At 40.4% G+C, this 15,791-nt stretch overlaps 1 protein-coding gene across 4 annotated transcripts in view; it reads left to right on the forward strand.

Moving 5' to 3' along the window:
- Positions 1 to 5,822: 5,822 nt before the first annotated feature.
- RB195_012505 (uncharacterized protein) overlaps positions 5,823 to 15,791 on the forward strand; it is a gene marked incomplete at both ends in the record, with an annotated part of 54,418 nt that continues 44,449 nt past the window's right edge. For 3 of the 4 annotated variants that reach the window (XM_064194394.1, XM_064194395.1, XM_064194396.1), the window contains 3 exons: positions 5,823 to 5,892; positions 8,433 to 8,449; positions 8,632 to 8,709. In XM_064194394.1, the coding sequence (XP_064051976.1) occupies positions 5,823 to 5,892; positions 8,433 to 8,449; positions 8,632 to 8,709 (165 nt within the window). Of the gene's footprint in view, positions 5,893 to 8,432; positions 8,450 to 8,586; positions 8,710 to 15,791 lie in introns of those variants that run through there. The other variant, XM_064194393.1, reaches the window with a different exon arrangement.

The following is a 15,791-nucleotide window of genomic DNA, read 5'->3' on the forward strand; positions in this document are numbered from 1 at the left end:
CTATTCTGAAAGAAAACAAGATTAACTGATCACTCTATGTCCCCTCATAGATACATATCTTACAATTTCCTGAAAGAAAGACGGTTGGGGGGGGGGGGGGGGGCTAAATGGCCCTGACGTGATTGTTTCATTCTCTTCTGTTTTGTTAGTAGTAATCAAAATCATTTCGTTACGTTTGTTCTCAAAAAGATAACGTTGACGTGATTACGCAGGTACTATTTATATTTAATCGTTATTGTGATGGGCGGCGTAGTCTAAAGAACGTGCATTTACACTCATCATGCTTAATCATTTATAATAACCTTAAAAACTATATATGCTATATAAACCATCCTCAACTCATCTACTTACATTTTGTTGAAATCTCTTCAACAGCTACGGTGTTGTATTTCCTCAAAGGATCACCCATATTTAGCTTATCAGGACCATTTCTTAAAAATCTTCTGTGAATTATTTAAATTATAAGGTAATTAATATCACTTTTTTTTTGAGAAAAAAAGATTCATGTTCTGCTTTGAGGTAGCTCGAGTTGAGAGAGAGCTAAGCGGACCACTCTCTAATCACACTTTCACCACCCCAACTCGACTTCCTGACGATTTGGGGAGGTCCCTTTCCCCAACCACCGGTATCCATCAACTGATCTCTTCTCACAAAGATTTTTCATCGCGTCTGAACAAGACAACGTACAAGTTGCTTGCCCTTCTTAGCACTTGCTGTCTCCTATTTCAACGGTATGTGAGATTTTTTTCCTGTAAAAAAGACTATGGATGTGGAAAAACGTGAGCAATACCAATACTAATAAAGAATGAGAGTGAAAAAAGAGGAGAGATTTGAAGGGCCGATTAGGAAATTTACGGAAATGTATAATTCTGAATCGTTTGTGAACAGGATTGGTCAGCGAGGAAAATGTAACCCATTCTGTTCGGGTCATCGGAATCTGTTAATGATGTTCGTCGATAGATCAAATGATAAGGTTACCTAAAACCATTCTGAAAGAAATTTTAAGAAAGTAAGAAAAAATTGTGTCAAATAGATTATATGGTAGGAAATCGTTTACGAACGCTAGATCAAACCAATTAATTCGAACTGTTTCTGACAAGTTCGCAGTCGTTCAATTCCTATCTTCGTTTTTTTTTTTTCGTTCGCCGATTTTTGCCGTAAAACATCTCACCTCCCGTAGTAATTGCCATAGCAATCGAATAAATTCTTCCCAGCTGATTTCTACTAGCACTGCACACAGCCTTGGTACGTCATGAGTTCATCTGAATCAGTATGGTAAGCTTCTTACCATACTGATACAGATGAACGATTCTTTATTAAAGAAGAATGATATTTTCGTTCCTTCTTGAACGAAACAACTCTTTTCTCTGAAATGAGCACCTTCTCAGGCTGGTTCAGCTGATTCCCTTTCTTCTTGAGTTGCAACAAATTGAAGTTAGTTGATCATGTTCAACAGCCGAAAATTAGCAGAAATATCTACTCCAACGGGCAGGTGTTGTGTAGCGCTTAGAGGTTCCGCTTCTTGCACGATCGATCGGAGGTTCGAATCCGCCCTAGTGCTCACCAGGCCTTTCATCCCTGCGGGGTCGATAAATTGGTACCAGACTTGTCTGGGAGGATAAAAACATTGAATTGACACATCGGCTAGCCACCGCAAGTCATTGTAAAGGCCAGTTACACGTTCGTGAACCTCAAACGATTCTGAATTGAAGTGAACGTGGAGGTGCATCCCAAACGGAATCTTTATCCTTTATCCTTCATCTTTTCCAACACAATGCACGTAGCGATGCAGAAGACCTGATTGATGAGACTAAAGAAGTAATAAAAGCAACTCAAGAAACCGATGATATGTGGTAGAGCGAATATTTCATCACCTATTCAACCGCTTGTCGATATCGATCGGCCCTGGTTGATTCTCGTAGCTCCCTTCGGTCACTGTCGTCCCTCACAACTTCACTTTCACCATACAGCTCTTCTACAACTCTCATTAATTCTTTTTTTCCGTTTACTACAAAATTCTTCGTTATTAATGCATGTAAACATGTTATGAGGATGTTATGACGCTGCAGTGCCATAAGCACACGTACTAAGCAAAAGTAACTTATCACGACGATTTTGGATATACGAATGTACAGAAGTAGTCATGTGGTTCACCAGTACGAGATCACATTTATAACTCTGGAACACATTTTTGGGAAATTGCCCGGTCTATCCGAGGATGCAATTCACTACGGGTAATAGAATGAGGGCGACAGTGAGTTCGAGACAATTCCTGCTGCTTATTCAATTATATTAGTTCAACTGTGGACGTTGCGCAACGATGGAATTGGTCCCACTTTGTCGCTTAAAGGCATCACCCCACGAATCTGAGGGAGTGCAGATTTCAGGTGGAGTATTCGTATACGGGATGGGAGACTATGGAAAGGCGGTTGATTCCGTCCATTTCTTCCTAATTGCCGTAAAAAACGGCCCGGAAGATGCGGCGCCGCACAAGGCTTTGGCGCTCCAATCGAACTCCCTGCAGAAAATAGTGCGCCAAAACGCCTGAAGCCGTATCCTCCGAGCCGTTTTTTACGACAATTAGGAAGAAATGGACGGTATCACCCCCCTCCATAGTCTTCCATCCCGTATACGAATACTTCACCTGAAATCCGTACCACCTCAGATTTGTGGAGTAATGCCTTTAATAAGATGCGTGGTTGTAGAGATGGTATCACAGAAAGATGCTTCGCATGTCATTTTCCTGATTACTAGGGGGAATTGCGCGTGATCAAGCTCAGCCTCGAAAACTACGCAACAACAGCATCGCAACAACATTATCAATTTTGTGATACGCTACATATAATCCTAACGCGTATTTCTTAACGAAATTAGACCGAAGTGAACGTAGTTTATGCGAATAAGATTTATGCTACGTACTAGCCGTAATGACTCGTCCTTATCTATAATGATCCTCATGGTCGTTCTCACTGGTACGAGTACTGTCATTGACTAAGCCTTCTATTTTCCGTGATCATAAAAGTTACTAGGATCTTCTGGGGCTCATTGTTTGTGGTTGCTGAGCTCTCTGATAACTCTGTGTAATGCAATAGTGGAGAAAACACCTTTGAAGGGCAATAATCCCCTTTCAATGGCTTGGATGTGCTATCGATCGATCATCAGTCCATTATTTTTTCTAAAAAGGAAAGTGTTAGCTTGTCGCTCAATCCCGTTCCTCAATTTCGGAATTGTTTGTTGAAGTTGTTATTTGTTTGAATTCACCATTTATTATTTTCGGATTAAGGCCACAGTGGGAAAGAAAGACACGAAACCACATAACTGATTTTTTCTGTTACTGTCAAACAATTCCCAACAGGCACAATGTATACCATTCCGTCTATCGTTTCTTTGTGCTCAATGTTCTCACTGAATTTCCCCTTCCATTTCAACCTCTTTTCTTCAAAATTTACCATGACGATCTTCATGGCCACATCAAAATCGTAACATAACGCTCTCTTCGCTCTTATAGTCAGGTCCATCTGCCAATGTTCTCTCGCCACTGAAATGACGCCGTGGGAGGAGACGCAGGCACAGCCGCTGCGCCCGCCCACACCCTACTGTACCTTCCGCTATTCGTACCAAGACTACGACAACAATGCGCTTGTTTGTGTCATCAACTATTTACTGGCGTTGCTTCTGGGTTCTCTGAATAGATTACGTCACTGCGTCATATCTTATTACATCTTTTCGTGTAGTAAGACATGCCTCCACGTTGGATAAGACAGGTGGATTTGTGTGTTGCATAAACTTACCTTCAGTAGGCTGCATTTTACTCTCCATACTCCCGCTTTTTCAGTTCCCTGGAAGTCAGCGGTGCTGGTCTCAATGCGATCGTGCATCTCATGAGGGCGGGTCACTTAAAGGGTACGGTAAATCTAATTTTACGCAACAGGGAAGCTTTTTTGAATTGAGCGCAACTCATTTGCAGCAAAGATCGCTTTTGCTCCCTAAGAACTTCGAATTCATGCGCAAGTTAGAACTTAAAGCCAGTCTATCACGAGATGATAGTATTTATCCACAATTAGATGGCGGTAGATAAGTACATAGTTCACAACTCTGAGCATAACTAAGCCCAAATTCATACTAATCCAGACAGAGACGTGTGAAGCAACCTTGGTTGCGCTCGATCCAATATAAGTAATATAAGCAGCAGAAGCTGCCCCACATACACAGTCATATCACGCTGCGGATTTCCTTCGTCACAAGTTGCATCGTTGGCAGCACAGATGCAACTGACACTGTTTCACAAGTCTTCTTTCATTATTAGAAGAAATTGATTGAGCGTTGCAACGCTATATTTGTAAACTATACTCTTACTTCTGTTTATTCACTTAGAGATTCCAACTTTGTCAATTCCCTATTACATCATTTTTAACGAAGATTTTAGTGAGGATTGTATCATTTGATGGTTGAACGAACTTTTCTCCGCCTTTTTTCGTCTTCCTCTTATTTCGTATTGCCTTTTTCTTCATCTTTACCTCTTTAGTTCCTTACCTTTCGTTACCCACAGTTTCCTTTTCATTTTCTCCCTTTAGAGTGCTTTTTTTGCTCTTAGGGAAATCGCTTTGAAGGCAGGAAGTGAGAAGGAACTAGAAGGTTAGACTTAAACAAAGGTGATGGGGAAATCAGTCTCAGTCGATAGCTTTGGTTTCCTTGGTGTCCTTTTTCTTTGTCTCGTAGTTCTAATGAGTCCTTTCCATGTTTTCTACAAAACTTTTGCTTTAGTTTTGACTTCTCAATGGGGATCATTCAACTCGAAGCTAACGGAGACTAGAAACCGCCCATATTTATTTCTCGTGAGTTCACTTCATTTCATTCGCGACTACCAACGTCCACCCCCGCGTCACTTAATCGTTGTCGCCAATGAGCTGTTACTTGGTCACCGACGCAATTGGCGGTTTTTTTCCTGCAGTTTCAATCTTCACCTGCGTTCACTGTTGTCCTTCTGACTCATACCAGAGGTTTCGCGTTATCACTGGGTGTGCATGACGGGTGTTACGATGTATTTCTATCAAATGCGTCATACAATTTGAAGTTTTGCGTACATAAGTAGGTGATTCGTTTTTTAACCTCTATGGGAGATGTTTCCTTTCTTATGGGCTTCATCAACTGCGTTTTAGTTCCTTACTTTTCTACTCGTCCTCTTGACAAATTGAATATGACTTCCAATTTCGTTAGAGCTAGTTTGTAATTCCTTATGGGAGAAAGAAATAAGTTCCTCCACAGTCGTACATTTTGAAATCCTTGCATCAATTTTTTCTCTCTCTATGAGAAGTAGTGTGTGTGTTAGTGTCGATCTACACGCTTAAGGCTGACAATAGTTGGGTCCGATTTGGACCCTAATTATCTGGCCTGTGATGTGTGTCCAAGGACCATGATCTGAAACGAGCTGTTGCAATCAGCTGGCGCGAGATGTCTTTGGACCGGCGCTTCTCGCACAGCAATTTTGCTGGGGGCAAGCCTAAACACAAGCAACTGATGAGACGAATCACTTCGAGCATAAATGTTCCATAAAATCACCTCAATCAACAATCGAAAATAAGGCGAATTTGTATCAGAAGTAAAAAAAAGTTACTTTGTTCTTTTTATAAAATCTAACCTTTGAGAAAAAATTCCAGCTATCTTTCTTGTGGCGTCGGTACTACGTTTGGAGGATGTACAAACTTTTTGTAACTTCTCATCTAGTTCTTGACAACCTCACGTGGGTTTATCGCGCAGCAATACTGCACCGCGGCACACCAAATCAAAGCCGTGGGACACGTCTCAACTCACTTTATCGCTTTATGGCTTTATTGCTTTATGGCACCAATCTAACGCTGTTACACTCGTCTCAGCTCACATTACCGCATTCGGGTACCGGCGCACTAAATTCGCGCCGTTTTACCTATCTCAGCTCGATGACCCCTTGTGACCCTTCTCAACTCATTCTACTGCATTGCGGCGTCAGCAGACCTATTTAACCCCCTTGTACCTGTCCCATTGGTTTCTGGAATTTCGTTACACTAACGTGAACGAATAAGCCCGTGTTTATATAGCATGATTCTTTATCCTTTTCTTCTAAATTGATCGGCTTTTTGACTAACCCGAAATTAGATTTACTTGAAATCTCTTTCACACTTGCTTGAATCAAATTAAATTCCTTTAATTCACAATAACATTCTTCAATGGTGCACCACTCAAGTTACGCGCTATGGAAGAAGCAAAGTTGGAGTAAAATGAGAAGGAAAATGAAAGTAAGGAAGAAAAATTAGCTTCTTAAGACTCTCTAGACCTTTGTTATCTGTGAATAGTATGCAGAGATACTCGTGTCAGAAAACCTGAAGCACGGTGGAGTTGCGCTCGAAGTGGCGCTGCAACTTGCAGTGCAACCGGGTAGGAACATCATTTGTCTCTGCAGCAGGCCAAGGTCCTGCTTCAGTCACGACAGTTAGCTCCAGAGCGCCACTTCGTGCATACCCGCTTACATAACTGCAACAGGCTTCAGATCGACTTAACCCGACTCTATGAATGTAGCTCCATAACCATCAGAGTAACGAGGTACAGCACTCATCTCAGTGATAGGAAGAAGGCTGTAGTGAGGTTCTCAGTTCTTGCTTCTGACAGATATTTGAATGACGTACTTGATTTTGTTCTGAGCTCCAACATTTATTTATGACTCAAAATTCCAGCTCCTCATTCACTGTGTTACTAGGAATATGTTATATCTCCGAAGCCAAGGGAGACAAAAAATGGGAGCGTTTCTTTCTTTCTTGCCCTTCCAGACCTTTTTTTATCGAAAATTTTCCAAGCATCATTTTTGAAATCTAACTAGAAGGTTTTTAGAAGAACTATTGCTTTGGAAAATCTCGTAGAATAGCAGCCGAAAATATGAAACGCTTCGTTTCAGTGTGCTGCTATAATTGAAACTTTCTTGGTGTGGCTTAGATGAAGCGTATCACGAAATTGACGAAGTTAGGATCTCCAATGAATGAAGAGTTGGAGGTATGAGCTATGAGGGGATTACGAGTATGAGCGTATTCACGCCGAATTCACCCTAATGCTCGTGAAAAAGGCCGTAAGAAACTCCTACAATACCTTACGACAGCCCTCGTGGGTGCGTCGCGTCTGCTGGTCGCTTCCTACGTCGTTTAAGGATGACTAGAGGGAATGGAGCGTTAACACGCTCATATTCGTAATCTACACACCGAACTCTAAATTGTCCATGGGAGATCTCAACATTGTCAATTTCGTGGTACGTTGCCTTCAATCTTTTCAAAAATTGCTAATTTTTCTCTTTCGACCTACTCATAAACGCTGAAAGCTTCGCCAAATTGCGCATAGATATATGAATATGAATTGGTTCTTGCAAAAATACCTGCAACAGGTCACAAATTGGCGGAGGACAAGCCTGGTCTTGATTTTTTGTTACATACTTAGAATTTGTCTTGTTCTTTAAAGAACATCCTCTTCACTTTCAAATTGTTGTCTATTCTTGCTACGGTTTTTCCTCCAAAGACCTTCCACTGGAAAATCCCTTCCAATTTTCATTTCTCTGCTCTTAGGTCCTTCTGCGCGAACCTTAAAGGCATCATCCCACGAATCTGAGGTGGTACAGATTTCAGGTGGAGTATTCGTATACAGGATGGGAGACTATAGAGAGGGGGGCGATTCCGTTCATTTCTTCCTAATTGCCGTAAAAAACGGCCCGGAAGATACGGCTCCATTCGTTTTGGCGCACCATTTTGTACAAGAGGTTCGATTGGAGCGCGCCAGTCTGGTGCGGCGCCGCATCTTCCGGGCCGTTTTTTACGGCAATTAGCAAGAAATGGACGGAATCACCTCCCTCTCCGTAGTCTCCCATCCCGTATACGAATACTCCACCTGAAATCTGCACCACCTCAGATTCGTGGGGTGATGCCTTTAAACATCGCAGTTTCTTGCATTGTGCTCTTGAAAACACAGCAAACACACTAGAGCAGAAACTTTCCTGAAACAGTGGGAAGCCGTTTCCGACTTCACTTTTCTTTCGCAAGTGTTTCTCATCTAAACAAATCTAAACAAATTCTATCCTCTTTCCAGAATTCTCCTAGTTTCATTATGCTATCAATTGATGCTTGATGTTGTAAAGCCTAAAAGTTTTTTCGTGATTACAGAGATGACGTGACAGCACTAACAACGGTGTTTTCTCTTTCCTTAGGACTTTTTTTTCTAGATTTTATGCTATTACGAACAAGAAAATGTTGTTATATAATTGCCAAACGTTTGTTTTGTTTTGTTTTTCTCTCATTTTTGCCTCTTTTCACTGATTCTATCGCACACAATTTTACCAGACGATCTTCGTTGCTCAGCCGGAAATGTCCATTTGCCGCCGGTAACAAACGCCACATCTCGTCACCAAGGCATCAGTGTTTGAGGCCGCACTGCACAGGAAGTACTGCTCCTAAGAATTTGCATTTTTAAACCGCAACCAAGAAAATTTCACTCTTTGTTCCCAGTAAACCACTTCATTTATGAAACTGCAAACGTTTCGTTCAGAACATTGCTGAAATTATAGTATTCCTCGTTCAGATGTCGAGTATTTGGCTGCCCCTATTTCTTTGCAAGGATTTTCAGGCGAATCTCCTGGTTGCTATTCTGATGTCTTCTGGCAACGACAGCTGCTACTTCGTGGACTGCCAGCATTCGATTGAGGTGACCTTTCTCAAGTTTTTAACTCTTCCTTTCTGTTTTTTTCATATCCTTATTCCTTATCCTTTTTCCGTCGAGTCGCTCGGATCTTCCGCTGCACTATTTCAGGATTCTCTTCTTTCCAATTCTCAATGTACTAATGCATGTTCTATTGCGTGTAACCGAGTTAAAGTTGAGATTCATTTTCCTTCTTATTCAACCAACCATGCTTTCTCACTATATATATATATATATATATATATATATATATATTCAAAGACAGCTTCCATCAAGAGTTGTATTCTGGATTAGAAATAATTTCCGGTCTGAATTCTCTAGGATATTGAGGAATGGGAAGTTGATTATAGAAACTAATTTTCAAGAGCCTACGCTATCCCTTATTGTTTAGTTACAGAGCACTTCTATTAATTACAACTACTTTTCTTCTTGACCTCAACACGTCCCTCCCAAATATAAATATAGTTACCAGATTTTTTTTTAACAGTGGAACCGAATTATTCAGTTCTTTCTATTGAGTCTTATATGCTAAGTGTATAGGTTGTAATAAGTCCCTTGTCGGGTGAACCATCACTTCGTACGCGATGCAGACGTGTGCAAAGCGGCTGCAAAGCGGCTGTGCTGTTCTTTACTCAGCGACTAAGAACAATGCAATCAATTGTTTTCGTAACCGTGATTTGAAAACAAACGAGATACTGAATTGGTGGAAAAAAGCACTTCCTTGAGATTGTTTTTTTTCAATATTTCAACGAGTCGTGTGCGTTCCACGAGTATGGGATACCCTTTCGCACTTTCATAGTTTTTTAAGTAGGAAGTTATCAATAAGGTAACCACGTTTACTTCACCTTGTGAGGTATTGAACGTAATCTGGTGAAAAGTTTGACAATCTCTGACTGCACTCAGTCCTGCCCTGTTTTTATTTGAGGAGCTTACTGTAGGAACTGGACAGGATGATAGTCGCAATTCCGCCCTCTCATAGGGAGCTAAAGCTAGCACTTAGCGTTCGCAGCAGTTACCATGCAAATACAAACCTACAAGCCGCAGCAGCTTCCCAGAACATGTTTTTGAAAACGCATAAATTTGCTCATATGAATTTTCTGAAGAGCCTGGCATTATCATGCTGCACTATTTCTAGAAATTGAGTTTTTTTTTAAATATTACAACACATGGATTCAAGAAAGAACTTTAGGATATGACTTCAAAGGAAATAACAAGGAAGAATAACGAAAAAACAATAAATCTGGTGATTCATTTTGTATTTTGGCAACTACATCTAATAAGCTGAAGAAAGGATCTGTTGCAGTGGCAACACGTTCAAAAAAAAGTCTGCGAGGAAATAAATAATATCGGAACAGCAGTCCTCAACGTGGGATATTCGGCTATCGTCGAGTCTCGTCTTGATGAAATAGTATATCGTATATAGTGTTTTGATCTTAGACGATTGTAAGGTTTATTTTGTTGGTTGATTTTTCGGAAAATTCGTTTGTTCAGAGGGTGGCGTGGATGACCTGATCGGCAACTTCTCCAATCAAATCTCTCCTCAATGCATTAAATTATACGGCTATTTTTCGATCACTAACTTAGTCACTGGACCAAACACTCATCATTCCTTGGAATAACTTCATTAATGATCGCCGACAGAGAAAGATGATTCAGTTATCTTCACTACACCTGTAGTAGCAGTTTGAGCCTGTAGTAGCAGTTTGAGCCGTTCATCTGTTCCACAGATGCACGGCTGCATGTGAGCAGTGTCTTGCAATGCCTTCCTTAAAAGCAGCCTATCACGAAACTGACGAGAAACGGAAACCTCAAGGAAGACGTAGAGTTTGGATTGTAGGTTACGGAAATGAGCGTGGCCCATTGTCAAGCGTGATGATAGCACATGATTCTCTTGAATACGACCCCCTTCTTGTTCACCATCATCAGCATCAGCATCACCATCATCTTCTTCTTCTTTTTCTTCCAACGTTCTTGCGACAGTTCTCGGTTCCTGCCAATCTAAAATAATGGAAATTTTGTGTGTTTCGAGAAAGAATAATTGAAAATTAGCTATTAGGAATTAGGAACAACTGGGAAATGAGAAAATCGGTGGTTGACAGGGGCGAAGAATTACCAAGTACTAGCAGAAGCAAATTTGCTGAGAGCTGTTGCAATATTGGTATTGAAATATCATCAAAATATATTTTTTTTCTTATTCCATTTTTATCCTAAAACCTATGAAATGTCTTGGAATACTGATTAAAAGACGTAATACGACGAAAAAAGAGAAATGTCAGGTGCATAGGTCGAATTACAGGCGAACGCCGAGAAAAAAAAAACGAAAAAATCGACTTATTGTTCCTACAAAATTACTGCGGGACGACGCAGGTTCGATACCCGGCTGAGTTATAATTTTGCGAAACAGTTAGAAACTTGAAACCACTTATAAGATTAAAACTGGATTTAATGGAATTTAATTACCAAAAAAGCTCAGACTCTATACACATTGTTAGATTTAAAGGATCGCAAATAACTGCGTGGTAAGAGAACCAACAGAAATATTTTAGGTAGCGTTTCAGAGAAGAAGGTTTGCCCTACAAAACAGATATATCGTCGTTACTTCCTACCTCCTGGCATTTTTGGAAATTTCGAAGGAAAGAAGATGGGAGAAATGGTATTTTTTCATTGTTGTACTAACAAGAATTTTGAAAAACGGCAAGGCCCTGGAAATCGATTGATGCAGCATTTGACAGAGAAAATCTTCGGCTACAAGATAGTGGAGGTAATCTGCTTTGTGCAAAGTTACCCTTAGTGAATGAATTCATTTAAGATCACACTTTTCACGCGAACAAAAATTGGGATTTTGGCAAGTTTTTCAATTCTAGAAAAATGGAATGGCTTTTGAAAAATCACTTATATATCCTGATAGACCGGGATTAAAGAAGTCATACAAAATTTATCTTTTCCGGACTGTCTGGCTCTCTTAAAATTAAGATGGGTCAAATCAAGAAAAGGTCGGAGAATTATTAATTTTGTACCATCAAAATTCCAAGAAGACTAAGTGTTTGAAAACCAGTTGCCACTTTTCAGGTCAAACATTCTTCTCTGAAAAACTACCTAAATTATTTCTCTAAGTCCTCTTATCACGAAGTTATTCGCGATCTTCCAGACCTAACAAAGTGCACAGACTAAGCTTTTTTGCTAATTAAATTTAAAAGTGGTTCCAAGTTTCTAATCTTTTACAAAAATTTGACTCCGTCGAGCCTACGATATCTCATTGTTACATTGTCAGCACATTCTACATTTTCGAAACAAAATGTTGGAGCTTCCATGCTGTCTTACACCTGTAACTATACGTGATATTTCATAATTTATGTAATGATTTAATATCATCTTTTGTAATATTTTATAACATATGAAAATAACTAATATTGCGTAGTATTTTGTCCTAGTTCATGATCATCATGTTATCCTTCATTCACTATTCTCCAGTCACACTCCACACGCTCCACTCCCTTAACAGCCTATTCGCTGGCTTCACTTGAATAGGCTGGGAAGAAGGTCTCATTGTTCTTTGTCAGCTCGCTCATGGACGCGGGACGTTTGCGAAGTGTCTTGCAGCTGATTTTGCAGGAAAGAACGCTGTTTTTTTTTTATGACGGTTAGGGAAGGATGGGCAGAGCCATGCTGGTTTCCGTAACCTTCAACCCGAACTCCGGAGGTGAATTCGCTCTCTTTAGCTTAGGCACCTTTGTTATTCACATTTCTTCAATACAAACCAGTGTGTTCTTAATAGCAGTTTTTTTTTAATTTCCAATTTTCAAAATGGTCTAGACTAGATCAAGCAGTCATGATCTACAAGAATTAAGAGTGACGGGACCGCATTTAGCTGGAAATTATTTTGGAGTGAACAGCAGATAAGGCCAACAGCAAATGTTCCAGTATGGGAAAAATAGAAGAAACTTGATCGAAATCTCGGGGTGGATACATGCTTTTGAAACAAACAAATTTTTTTTCTGATAAGTCCATTCTCATTTGAAATGGAAACTTTTTCCGAAAACAAGTGGCTAACTATTTTCAACCACGAGGAATCTAATGAGACTATTTCGGTTCAGCAGGAAAGAGCGAGAAACGTGAAATCGTCTAATTCGGGGTGGATACATACTTTTGAAACGCACTGTATTAATGGAAGAAAGGTATGGGACGAGCTGTACGAAACCTTCATTATCAATGAATCTTCATATTCCCCGCGAAAACTACGCTTAACAAAGTTGATTGGTCATTTTTTCGAACTATATAGGAAGCAGAACTGGACCTAGACTAGCTTTTGAATACGGTGGCTATGAGCTGGTAAATTTGAGCTGTGGAAAATGCCAGGCAAATGAAAAGAGACCTCGATCACAAGATACGGTAGCCGAACGTGTGGCCGCGTGACGAAATGGACGACCAATATGCGGGTATTTATGACTGCAAATCGGTTTTCTTCTAACTATTGCCCTACGTGTGTTCATTACTGCGGTTCATTTTAAAAACCTGTAATCTTTACGCCACATTTGCGATTTGCGACTGTGCCTGCTAGCGATATTCTCCTGTACAATAGAGGAGATAAGGATCTTCGGGTAGACTCAAGTTTCCCAGAAATTGATACTGGCATTAGAATTGGATTGTTCAGGACCCTCAAGTCCTGCCTGTCTGCCTCAGCCCTAAGTTATCGATTGGAGCGCGCATCACCCAACCATTAAAACAAACCGGCTTCAAATTATGTTTTGCTTGACTTTATCACTGTTGCTACAACAAATTTTGTAACATCTTACCATGTGGAGCTCCATAATGTTCTTCTGGTTGATCCTGATCATTCATCATTTTCTTTTGTTGCCAGAATTACACTGATCAAACGGAGAAGATTTGTCCTTTTTCCTCCTTTCTTCAGGACTGACGACCTTGAACCTCTTTCAGTGGCTGATATGTCCCTAAGACCGATTAAGCTTTCATAAAGGATGTACTAGTAAAACAACTTCACTTGATAGGCGTCATCGTTCTTTAGGTAGGTTAAGATTTTACAAGCACCGTAAAAAAGTAATTGGTTTCCAAGTCCTCCCTTTTTCACATCAACGTAAAAACTGACCCTTTACAGTCTAGAAAAACGTCTTATGAGCTTATGGTGATCATGTGACATTGAACTCGAAGAGGAACAAAAAGGTAACGTTGTACGCCATTGATAAGTTGGTTCTATTTTATCACCAATGATACCAGCGCCCATGATTTATCGTGGTTGCAACTTCTCATCGACTAGTGTGATGCACTGGAAGGTGCCCTTTCACTGTGGGTCCCGCTATCGACAGCACACGACATTTCCGGCTATCATGACAGTACTGTCATGATAGCCGGAAATTTTGAAGATCAACCCGCATTATGCTTTATTAGCGAGGGTCAGATGAATTACTGTATTTTTTCAAGTTAATATTTTCGCTTACTCCTATACACTGTATGGTTATCGCATAATTTTTTTGTAATAGTTTGTTTTAAATATTTCGAAACTAACACAACTGGACATTAAGAATATGTAGTATTCTCGTTCAACACTTGATGCCAACGCTCAGGCAACTTTTTGATCCCTTCCTCCTAGAAGGACATTGGATTTGGATAACACTTGAGAAAATCGCTGAGTATCTTCCTAACCTCACCTGCAGCCTTGAATTTCCACGCAGGAAGCGCTGCAGGTGGCAGAAGATCACTACCATAGTAGTATACTATATAAAAGTGTTTTTTTATCATTACTTTCCTAGGTGCGATTCTTCTCTTTTCAGTAGTTAAACAAAATATTGATGTTCATATTATATCATGCGCAGGTTATCTACGATAAACAGGAAGGAGCAAATCCTAATTAAATTAATAACTAATTGAACAAAACATCAAGACGATCCAAATGGGAAACTAAAGCTTTGGGTTTTCTGAGATTATCTATTAAAAAAAAGTACTTCTGTCATAACTTCTTTCAGAGGTCTCGACCAACAGTATTTAGGAGAGGAATACAAACTCTCTTAGTCCGTTTCTCCCCTTATCATAGTTCCAATGAGATTTCCTGATGATGATGTGCTGCAGAAATTTACAGCGCCTTGAAGTTAGTCGCCGCAGAAATAGGAGAATTCAAATGTGGTCCAATCCATCCATCGGCTACTGCTCCTTTTGAAACGATTTAACGGTTCGAATCTCGGTGCGCTCAGTAGTACGGTGAATTCCTGAGGTTCTCCGATTTCGATGATCGACATTTGTGGATCAGACACACAAAGGTGTTGAACGATGAGAGAAAGAGCTATCTGAAGGAATAACTGTATTTTACCACAGCTCACTGTAGCGGAACTGCCTTTAAAATACCAATTCCTACTTCGTAGTTGACCGAAGGAAAGGAAGGCGCTGTCGTTTGGAAACTGGGAATCAACTGAACGTCTGCATTCAAATCGATGACCGTTCTGGTCCTTCAACGCGCAGCAATGGAATTGCGACTACACTAAGAATCATTTCATCTTTCAGTTGGCTGTATTCTGCTTTGACGATTACTTCTTGGTTGACGAAGTCTATTATTGACAAACTCTGCAGTCAGCCTTCATACCATTTAGTTTTCCCCGAATCGACTTTTGTTGTCATAAGTCCCTTTTGCAGACGTGGTATATCCTTTTCAGGATCAAATTCCTCCACAAAGATCCTGCTTATTCTTATTTGCTGAGGACTCCTTCAGTAACCTGTTTATGTTGACCATGTTTATCGCCGGACTTACCTAAGGTACGGCTAGAATGAGTAGTGAACAAATCAGCAAGCAGTGCCGTTCTTGCCGTGATAGGTGTGAAGAAGGGAAGTGGTCACAGTCAAAGGATAAATCTCCCAAATTTCTGTTATCTTAGAATGCCTTGTCCATTTCACTGGAGACAATTCTCACCTGTTTCCACTTCTGAACTCAGTTTCTATATACTTACCTACTTAGGTACCTAGATGGCCCGTCTTCACTGGACGTGCGGGCCCCACCATCTCTTCCACTCGTTTCGTTCCCTCGCCATTGTCATCCAAGAATGTTCTCAAGTTTCGTGAGTGACGTTGACGAGGTCCTTGAGCCG

This window comes from Necator americanus, chromosome III (genome assembly GCF_031761385.1).
Source record: "Necator americanus strain Aroian chromosome III, whole genome shotgun sequence".
NCBI lineage: Eukaryota > Metazoa > Nematoda > Chromadorea > Rhabditida > Ancylostomatidae > Necator > Necator americanus.